This window comes from Anomaloglossus baeobatrachus, chromosome 5, assembly GCF_048569485.1.
Source record: "Anomaloglossus baeobatrachus isolate aAnoBae1 chromosome 5, aAnoBae1.hap1, whole genome shotgun sequence".
Taxonomy (NCBI): Eukaryota; Metazoa; Chordata; class Amphibia; order Anura; family Aromobatidae; genus Anomaloglossus; species Anomaloglossus baeobatrachus.
Genome location: NC_134357.1, coordinates 106,567,267 through 106,578,543, shown reverse-complemented (window position 1 = coordinate 106,578,543; position 11,277 = coordinate 106,567,267). Strand labels below are relative to the sequence as shown.

Below are 11,277 nucleotides of genomic sequence, written 5' to 3'. Positions count from 1 at the left end.
GTTGTTTATTTATATGGAGTGAAACGTATCTACAGCAATCCCCGTACATATACGTCCCCTTTTATTTGAGTGTCTGTGCGACCCCCAGGTCCATAAATCCCTCAAGCCACTGCGGATCCGGATCCGAGCAGCCCGACTGCTGACGTGGCGGTGGCACAATACTTACCGTCACTGGTGAGCTCAAGTCCAACCCCCCTACTCCAGGCAACCAAGAATACACATGACAGGCCTTGGCTGTAGTCGTATCCTGAAAACATGAGCAATCAGGGCTAATACTGCCTTCCAGTATTCCTCGATATTCCCACAGGACCATATCATATGCAGCAGATTGGCATTTTCCCGCCCGCACCTAGGACAAAGGACATCTGACGGATCCCCATCTTATGCAATAGATTAGGTGTCCTGTAAACTCTCTGCAGTGGGAATAGCTGTGACAATTTTTGATTTTGAGCTAGGGGAGTTGTAGCTCCCTGGGAGACTTTGGCTAGGTCGCAGACGGTGGTCTGGGACCGGAGGAGTCGCAGGGTGTTGGAGAAAGGTGCGAGACTTAGTTTTGGAGAACGGTCGGCACCGGAATATCTAGTAACCGGACCGGTACCGAGCACGGCGGGGTACTGTACCCTAGATCAGGGAATAGCTTCACGCAACCTGATAATTAACCTGTGGAGGATAGTCTCTTTATGAACTTTCCCCAAGAGCTCAGAGAGCGAAGGCACCAACACAACGAGGGGGATAGGGCTTTCCAACTGATGCGGCCCACTGAAATCCCAAGTGTCAACCTTCGAGAGCACAGCTCCTCTATTTAAGTATAGGGAGTGGGACCCCGACAGCTTCAAGCCGAGGGGTCACTCAGAAATGTCTAAACATCAGTGCATGGAGGCAGGTCAGGACCATCAGCAATACCAACGGGAACGGATTCCCGGACGAGCTCCCCAGAGAGGCAGCGGCACCCAGAGACTTGGTTTACTCATGTGTCAGAGTCTACTTAATGGTCACACCAACATCCACACGGCCTGAGTGAGTACGCTGCTTCCCCCCCTGCGTCCTGCCTGCTGCATGGTCTGCACCATGCTTCCCTGCACCTCCACCATTCAGAGTCCCGTGGCCTTTCCCTACCCGTAGAGGGAACATTATCTGGCTGCCCCGCTCCATCTCCCCCCCACCAGGTACTCCACCGGCAGCGGCGGTACTCCCCCTTACCGCTAACCACGGGTGGCATCACGAACACTAATCCCCTGTAAATATATTTCCCCCCCTTTTTATTTTCGAGTGGCCGCGAGCTCCCGGGTCCGGAGACCCTCGAGCCACAGCAACCCCCGGATCCGAGCAGTCCGACTGCTGCAGGGGCGGTACACACCCCTATCCACCCACATTCTCCAGCCCAAAAGCTTCTGTGGCTCTAATAGTCCGTGATTATGCCATAGGGGCCAGTATTCCGTTGCTCCCAGTATTCCCATCAACGCCTATGAGTTGCACTTTTGAACGACACCATTCACTCTACCCCGTATTGTACTGGAAAATAGGAAAAAAATTCTAAGTGCGGTGAAGTTGCAAAAAAAAAAGGGGGTGGGGGTGCAATTGCACAATTGTTTATTGGATTTTTTTTTATTTACCATGATCACAATATGGTAAAGCTGACCTGGTAGTATGATTCTTTAGGTCAGTACGAGTACGCAGATACCAAACATTTATAGTTATTTTTTGTTTAAAGGGAACCTGTCAGGACCCCTATGCCCTCCAACCCAGAAGCGTTCATATCTGTATACCCAAATTCCCTGCCTAACCAGCCCTGGTGCCAGTACACCTCAGGAGCAGAGTGGAGGCTTCCCGGCTTCATTAGGCGCACTGCGTATGATTGGAGGTTCAGAAGACATGAACATGAGCCGGAAATCATCTACCCTGCTTCTGAGGCGCACTGATGCGGCTGAAATGAGCTGCGCGCATGTCTGACGCCCTGGCCTATCCGGTTGTCACAGGGTATTGTGCAATCTGCCCTTCTGTGCAATATCCACCTCCTCCTTGGTTACGGGTGCCTAACCAAATGGTGTTGCCAAAGACCAGCTAATCAAGATCCTAGGTACACTCTGCACCACACCCACCAGACACACCAGTGGACGGCCTGAGTGCAATTTGGGGGGTTGGTTTAGGAGTGTCAGGAGTGTCAGGAGCAGTGAGGTGAGAGGAGGTCAGGAACTAGGCTCTTTGGAAGTACTAGGTAGCAGACGTTGGTCTCGGCCTGGTAAGAGCTGGACCCCCGGTTGCAGGGGATCATGATAAGGGGCACGACATTGTCGTGGAGGACAGCCGGCGGCCTTGTACCATCACCGGGCTTGGACCAGTGCACGACGGGGTACGTGGACCCTAGGTCAGGGAGTAGCTTCAGGCAACCTGACAATTTACCCAACGAGAACGGAGCCTTCAAGATCCGCTCTCCACCCGCTCCAAAATTGGGGTACTAGCGCAACGAGAGGGATAGGACTTTCCACAAATACGGTCCAAGAAATCCCAAGCGTGAACCCTGAGAGCAAGGTCCCTCAGTTAGCCATGCTGGGGAGTGGGACCCGACTAGTTTCAGGCTACAGGGACCAACCAGTGAGTAACAAGGTGCCGAGGGAAAGGTCACAGATCAACAGGCAACACCAACGGAAACGGGACCCAGGCGTGCTCCTCCTCAGCGGCAGCGGTGTCCAGAACTTTGGTTTACTACAGTTGTCGGTGTCAGCATTATTGGACTGAGTGAGTTCGCAAGTGACCCTTACCTCCCTGTCACCATCACCGAGTCCCTGGGCATTCCCCCTACCCGTGGAGGGGTTAAACACCTGGCTGCCCACTCCATCGCCACCGGGTACTCCCAGCCGCAGCGGTGGTACTCCACCTTACCACACACCACGGGTGGTGTCACGAACTGTTCCATACAATACCACCTGTAAATACCTGCCTTCATTCGTGTGGCCGCGAGACCCCCGGGTCTGGATGCCCCTCGAGCCACCACGGATCCGGATCCGAGCAGCCCAACTGCTGACGTGGGGGCGGCACACATGCAAGAGATTTCCATTAGCTGACAGTGGCGCCAGCTCATAGAAATCATGTTATCACTCCCTCAGTGGCGTGATAACATGGAAAGAGGGCAACTAGTCTGGCGAAACATCGCCCAATCCAGGCCCTAATTAGCACATGGACAGTGAGGTTTATTAGTTGTTTTTTAAAACATTAATATTGATAGGTGGATTTTTTATTTATGACACAAGCAAGCTGGAGACATCTGTTCCCGTTGAAGACTTTATTCTCATATAAAGAGACAGCTCAAAATCACCTTCAAGGATCAATAGGCCCGAGTGTCCGTCTCCTCCGCAATTTCATCTACTTTTATAATAATACACTCACAGAAAGGAAAAAGCTACAAAAAGTCACACATCGCATATGTCTGATACTTTCCAAGGCTAGCAGATAAGGAATTTCTTTTCCCCCAATCTATTTTAGAAAAGTACATTGCTTAGCTTTGCATAAAAGAAAAACATGCATAAATCAGTAGATAAAATAATGAAAATTGACAATTAGAATTATTTTGAATATTCAGCTATTAAAAACTTATGAGGCTAAAATTCCTATCACATATAAGTGTGTTACGGTCACCGAGGGGCGGCGAGCGTCCGGGGGTGGACCCACTGGGTCGAGCATCGGACTCCCCTGAAGGAGCAACCAGCAGCGAACCCCTATACCGGGATTATGTGGCGCACCAACAGAAGGCCTAAATGCACGACAATCAGGTACCAGTGGAGATCATCTCTTAAGGATGGGTACAGTTTCTTAATGTCTGATGCTGGTGTGCAAGGATGTGGCAGCACGGAGGTTGGAACTCGGACTTGGCAGCAAGGAGGAGGTGGTGGTAGAGAGCAGGCTCTAGGATGAGACAGAGGTTACGCACACAAGACTGGAACTAGGACTCAATAGCAGGGCTGGACACAGTAAAATACAGGGACCTGAGAACTAGCAATGCACTAACATGTAATATTGCTCAGGCACCTCCTGTAATGGGAAGAGGACTTAAATACCTTAGGGAAACAGGTGAGCTCAGAGGTCACTTCTGGGTAATGGGACACAGGCCCTTTAAGAAAATGTGTGCACCCTACAGGCACTCACAGAAGGGCTGTGCGTGGCCTGGAAGGTGACCTCCTAGCACCAACCTAAGGCTGAATCCTACACTCCCTAATGCCCCTAGGCGAGTCCTTCCCCCCTGTGCGCTGATCACGTGCCTAAGTCCTCACTAGCCCTGAACTCAACCTGACTAGTGTAGGCCAGTGAGACACTAATCTCGCCACTACAATAAAACAACACGAGGAAGGTAAAACTAATGGGTGGGAAAATACACAACAAAAAGCACTCCTTCATGTCTTCAGTAGGAATCAACGCAGCTGCAATAGAAACGACACCACAGCTATTTAGTAACAAGCTCCTTTAACATGGTCAGCATAAGTATGAGCTATAGCCGACATAGGGAGGAGTGACAAGCGGATATTTATAGCAGAAGGAAGTGGCTGCAGCTAAAGTTACAACTACCTGTTAGATCACTGCAGGATAGAAGTGAATTTGCCATCCAGTCCCAGCCAGTAAGTCATATGTAGTTTAGGGGGTAATAATCCCTTGCTGTAATGAAGCAAATGTGTCTCTGAGGTAATACCTCTCTATTAGGCAAAGTTCCCTCAATTAGCTTAGTGAGATTTTGTGTGATTCATCAAGTGTGACTTTTTTAAAAAGTAAAAATTTGGCAAAACTCCAGTGCCTCCTTGGCATATTTTAGAGTATGCCAGTATTTTGGCACCATTTATGCACCACTTTGCAAAACATGTGACTTTTGGCACCAAAAAGTTGCAAACACAGTACAAGAAAGAAAAAAAAAAACATTTACTTTTCACCAAATTCATGAATCACATGTGCAATTCTGAAGAATTTGGCGCCAAAAAGAGTAACTAAATAGATGAACGATGAATGTTTTTCAGCTGGGATTCACATTTCAGGTGCCTTCCACTAGGTGGTGCTGTGGTTCAGTTTACGGTTTGCCATGTTTCATAAGCAGCAGAGCAGGGGCCTTCTAGCAGAGAGATCCTTCCACCTTGTGGGCATGACAGGGGGGATAGCACTGATCCAGGGGGCTAGCCGGGGCATCGGTCTCCAGTTCTGCAAGTTTCTAGTGTCAGCTCGATGTGGGACTAAAATAATAGCAACATGCAGAGAGCCGCAGTCGGCCACAGATCTGCAGGCCCTGAGGGAGCAGCACCCAGATGTGCTCAGTATTCAGAGACTTGATGTGACCAGACAAAGTGATATCCAAGAGACTGCTCTGCTGGTAGCACAAAACTTTGGGTGCCTAGACCTTTTAATAAATTCCTCCGCCATGTTGCACCCTAGCGGAAAGGGAGAAACCAGTCTTGGAGAAGTCTCAGCAGAGGTAAGTCTAAAGGCTGCTTTACACCTTACAATTTTATATGCGATCTCGTATGCGATCGCACACGCCCCATCGTATGTGCGGCACGGTCAATTTGTTGCCCATGTCGCACAAACGAGTAACCCCCGTCACACGTACTTACCTTCCATACGACCTCGCTGTGGGCGGCGAACATCCACTTGCTGAAGGGGGAGGGACGTTCGGTGTCACAGAGATGTCACACAGCGGCCGGCCAATAGAAGCAGAGGGGCGGAGATGAGCAGGACGTAAACATCCCGCCCACCTCCTTCCTTTAGCATTGCAGGCGGGACGCAGGTAAGCGGTGTTCATCATTCCCGGGGTGTCACACACTGCGATGTGTGCTGCCTCAGAAACATTGAACAACCGAACGTTCAATTTTTAGCAAATGAACGACGTGTATGCGATCAACGTATTTTCGTTCAATCTGGGTCGCATGTAGGTTTCACACGCTACAACAACACTAACGATGCTGGATGTGCGTCACTTACAACGTGACCCCGCCGACATCTTGTTAGATATATTGTAGCGTGTAAAGCCCGCTTAAGACTAGACCTCAGTTGGACTACTACGAGTGATCTCCATGTTTTTCATGGGTAGAATTTGTACCCATTATAGTCTATGGGACTGTTCATGTGGCCATGTGGAGTTGTGTGCCAAATGTCTGCCACAAAACATGGAGAATTGTCCAATTTTGTTCCAAGTGACTCGTAAAAATTATCTAAACATTGGCAGCTCTCGAAATAATCCCTGAGCTGCCCAATGTCAGTCTCTGATTGCTAGATGTCTGGGAATCCCCCCTACTAAGCACATGTCATCAAACAACAAGCTGGACATGTTTGCTTGCTAGGCTTCATTTTAGATTCACAACGTGAACATGACCACATCAACTCCTTGGTAAGGGTCATCCCGAATTATAGGATAATTGTTGTGCATACTGTGACCACACTTTTATAGAGCAACAATTGGGATACTGACCCTGAGCCCAAGCGTAGTGACTCCAGTGAGTGCGGCTATAGTGGTTCTTTTTTGTTTTGTTGTATATGATGTTTTGCACATTTTTTTGTGTTTTTGGTAAATATTGCCCAGGTTATTTTACTTCATGAGTAATGTGTCTTAACTATGTACTATACCAAAAGTAGAGAACAATGTATGATCACTTGCATTTTTCAGAAATAATGTCATCTACTGTTAGGGCCAGATGGACGGGCAGACCCTGGAGGTGGATCCACTGGGCCGAACTCCTTGATGGTGGTAAGGGGTCCGGGAGCTGAAGTACTACAGGTAGCTGGACAGTCCGTGCACAGGAGCGGAATGGAGAAGTCCCTGGGACTACGGAGTCACTGACGGTAGTCCGGGTGACGGAGCTCAGGTTCGGAAGCCGAGATGTTGTCAGGCGGAGTCCGGAACCGATGGAGCGAGCAGACGTGTCACCGCAGGGATCAGAGATGGAACGGACTGTCAGGATGGCAGATAGGCAGCGTTCGGGGTTCGGGATTCGGCAGGACTGGATGGCGAGGCAGGATCGGCTCTAGAAGAGAGAGAGGTGAGTATCTCACAGGAACACAAGGAGACCTGACTCCTAGCTTGGAAAACACGAAGATCAGGCCCCGCCCACTTGGACACTAAACCCCTTTATACCCTGTACCTGTGCGCTCAATTTCCTGTTAGTGGTCGCTGGCCCTTTAAGAAAGGGTCAATGACCGCGCGCGCGCCCTAACGCGCATGCGCGAGGCCCGGGTGCCAGAAGCCAGGACAGGAAGCGGAGAGGAGGACGCAGCAGAGCCGGGCTGGGGCTGGGAAGCCGACGGGCGCCGGGAGCGGGGACCAGGACGCCTGGGAAGCGCAGGCGATGGAGGCTGGGAACTAGGGAGCGGCGGAGACCGGGCAGAAGAACCGGAGGGCCGAGCAGGGAAGCCGGGGAGCGTGGCAGGTGAGGCGGGGAGCAGAGCAGGGGACCCGGGGAGCGTGACAGTACCCCCCCCCACGCCCCTCTCCCCGCAACCGGGACAGGAAGGCACGGATCAAAGGAGTACCCACATTCTCCCGAGGTTCCCAGGACCTATCCTCAGGACCATAGCCTGCCCAGTCCACCAGGAAGAACTGTCGGCCCCGTACAGTTTTCATGGCCACGATATCCCTTACCGCATAGATGTCGTCATCGGCAATAGGAGGAGGAGCCGGACTGGCAGCAGCGGAGAAGGGACCAAGGACAACCGGCTTGAGCAGGGAGACGTGGAAGGAGTTGGGTATCCTCATCGTGGCCGGAAGCTGCAGCTTGTAGGAGACCTCATTGATCTTGCGGAGGACTTTAAACGGCCCGATGTAGCGAGGTCCCAGCTTGTAGGATGGTAGCTTCAACCTGACGTACTTGGAAGCCAGCCAGACGAGATCTCCTGGAGAGAAACACGGAGGGTCCAGACGCCTCTTGTCTGCGTGTCTCTTCATCCGCAGTGAAGCACGTCCAAGGGACGCCTTAACAGAGTCCCAAATGGTTGCAAAGTCACGGGCTACAGCATCAGCAGCAGGGACATCCGAGGAAGAGGATATAGGCAATGGGACGGATGGCTGAAGTCCGTACACGACATGGAAGGGAGAGCTGGAGGAGGACTCACTGACGTGGTGGTTATGGGAGAATTCAGCCCAAGGAAGAAGCGTGGACCAGTCGTCATGATGGGCGTTGATGTAGTGACGTAAGAAGGAGGTCAAGATCTGATTGACCCGTTCCACTTGGCCGTTCGACTGGGGATGGTAGGCTGAAGAAAAGTCCAGAGTCACTCCCAGATGTTTGCAGAGAGCCCTCCAGAAGCGGGAGGTGAACTGAGTTCCTCTGTCGGACACAATGTGGGATGGAAAGCCATGCAAGCGGAAGATGTGTTGTATATAAGCGTCCGCGAGTTCCTGGGCAGAGGGCAGTCCAGCCATAGGGACGAAATGAGCCATTTTAGAGAATCGATCCACCACGACCCATATAACCGTGTGTCCGGAGGATAATGGCAAGTCCGTAATGAAGTCCATCGCAATGTGTTGCCATGGTACAGAGGGTATAGGTAGAGGCAGGAGACGGCCATATGGCAGATGTTTGGGCGTCTTATTCCTGGCACAAGAGGAGCAGGCTGAGACAAAAGAAGTGACGTCCTTGCGAAGAGATGGCCACCAGTAATGACGTACAACTGTACTCCATGTTCTCTTCTGGCCAGCATGACCGGCTATTTTCGAGGCATGGCCCCAGTGCAAGACTTTTTGCCTGTCAGTCTCAGGAACATAGGTCTTCCCGGGTGGTATGTGAGCCAGAGTGACAGGAGTCACCGGAATGATCTTACTAGGACAGATGATAGGCTGAGATGTCTCCTCTTCCTGCTCCACGGGCATGAATGACCTGGACAAGGCATCTGCGCGTACGTTTTTGTCCGCGGGTCGGAAATGGAGCTGGAAGTCAAATCTGGCAAAGAACAAGGACCACCTGGCTTGCCGTGGGTTCAGTCGCTGAGCAGACCGCAGGTATTCCAGGTTCTTGTGGTCCGTGTAAATAATGACGGGGTACACTGCTCCTTCCAGAAGGTAGCGCCATTCTTCCAGCGCCAGTTTGACTGCCAAGAGTTCTCGGTCCCCGATGGTGTAATTGCGTTCAGGTGCTGAGAAGCTCTTGGAGAAGAAACCGCAAGTCACCATCTTCCCGGAGGAGGACTTCTGCATGAGCACTGCTCCGGCTCCCGAGGAGGAGGCATCCACCTCCAGGGTGAACTGACAGTTTAACTCCGGACGGTGGAGCACAGGAGAGGAGGCAAATGCCCGCTTCAGAGAGCTAAACGCGGCGTCGACCGCAGGTGACCAGTCCTTTGGATTAGCCCCCTTCTTGGTCAAGGCGGAGAGAGGGGCAGTCAGAGCAGAGAAGTGAGGGATGAACTGGCGGTAATAGTTGGCGAATCCCAGAAAGCGTTGGATTGCCTTTAGTCTAGAAGGAGGAGGCCAGGTGAGAATGGAAGAGACCTTTTTCGGATCCATCTGCAGTCCGGTCTCGGAGATGACGTAACCCAGGAAGGGAAGAGACGACTGCTCGAAGACACACTTCTCATACTTGGCGTACAGACGATTCTCCCTCAGCCGTCGTAGTACCAGCTGCACGTTCTCTCTGTGGGTCTGGAGGTCTGGAGAGAAGACCAGGATGTCATCTAGATACACCACCACACAAACGTACAGAAGGTCCCGGAACACGTCGTTCACCAATTCCTGAAAGACTGCTGGTGCGTTACACAGGCCGAAGGGCATCACACAGTATTCATAGTGCCCATCGCGAGTATTGAACGCGGTCTTCCATTCGTCCCCAGAGCGGATGCGGACCAGGTTGTAGGCACCCCGAAGATCCAACTTGGTGAACACACGAGCTCCTCTAAGCCGATCAAACAATTCGGGGATAAGCGGCAGGGGGTACTTGTTCTTCACGGTGATTTGGTTTAATCCCCGGTAGTCAATGCATGGGCGAAGGTCACCTTCTTTCTTCTTAACGAAGAAGAAGCCCGCTCCAGCAGGAGAGGAGGATCTCCGAATGAATCCCCTTGCCAGGCTCTCTGTGATGTAAGTAGACATGGCCCTCGTTTCGGCAGGAGACAGCGGATATATCCGTCCCCGAGGTGGTGTGGTTCCCGGGAGCAGGTCGATGGCACAATCGTATGGACGATGTGGCGGAAGTACCTCTGATTCCTTTTTGTCGAAGACATCCGCGAAGGACCAATAGGCCGAGGGTAGTCCGGGTAGGGATTCTGGAGCCGGAGGTCGTCGGATGGGTTGTATAGTCTTCAGACAATTCTCATGGCAAGAAGAGCCCCATCGGGTGATTTCTCCAGTGCCCCAGCTGACTGATGGTTCGTGTGTCCGTAACCAGGGCAGTCCCAGCAGGACTTGGTGGGACATGTGTGGGAGGACGTAGAGAGCGATGTTCTCGGTGTGCAGGGCACCGATACGCAGTTCGACCGGCCTGGTGATCCAGGAGATGGTGTCAGAGAGGGGTCTCCCATCCACAGAGGCAATCACGAGGGTTTTTTCGAGCGGAGTAACAGGTACCTGGTACTTGTCCACCGTAGCCTGCTGGATGAAATTGCCTGCTGCCCCAGAATCGAGGTACGCCTCAGCCGTGAACCGCGTCTCTCCCGTTGACACTTGAACGGTCCACGTGACCGGGTCTGAGAGAGTCCCAGCACCTAGGGTGGCCTCTCCTACCAACCCTAGGCTTTGGAGTTTCCCGGCCTGTCTGGACAGGAGCGTAGCAGGTGTGTGCCGTCGCCGCAGTAGAAGCAGAGGCCCTTGGCGAGCCGCTCTGCTCGGCGTTGTTCAGACTGCCGCACACGGTCGACCTGCATAGGCTCATGGACGGAGACACCAGATGCCGGTGACTGAAGTACGGCGGGTCTCTGTGGAGGAGAGGAATGCCGTACCGGACGTCTCTCACGGGACACCTCCTTGGATCGCTCCTGAAAGCGAATGTCCACTCGAGTCGCTAGGGTAATCAGGGCATCCAGGGTGGACGGTACGTCACGACCAGCCAGCTCATCTTTAATTCGCCCCGAGAGTCCTTCCCAGAAGGCGGCGGTTAGGGCCTCGTTGTTCCACCCGAGTTCTGAAGCCAAGGTGCGAAAACGGATGGCATATTGACCCACCGTCAGAGTCCCCTGACGTAACCGTAGAAGAGAAGAGGCAGACGCGGAGGCGCGTCCGGGCTCGTCAAAGGTGCCACGAAATGCCTGCAGGAACTCCTGGATGTTCGTGGTTACAGGATCGTCCCTTTCCCACAAGGGGTTCATCCACGCCAGTGCCTCACC

At 52.4% G+C, this 11,277-nt stretch overlaps 1 protein-coding gene across 1 annotated transcript in view; it reads left to right on the top strand.

The window, feature by feature from the left end:
* The first annotated feature begins 5,081 nt into the window (after positions 1 to 5,081).
* Positions 5,082 to 11,277, top strand: part of LOC142310915 (C-signal-like) — a 65,733-nt gene continuing 59,537 nt past the window's right edge. Inside the window, exon 1 of the mRNA XM_075348746.1 lies at positions 5,082 to 5,446. Within this exon, the coding sequence (XP_075204861.1) occupies positions 5,120 to 5,446 (327 nt within the window). The 5' untranslated portion in view covers positions 5,082 to 5,119. The remainder of the gene's footprint in view (positions 5,447 to 11,277) is intronic.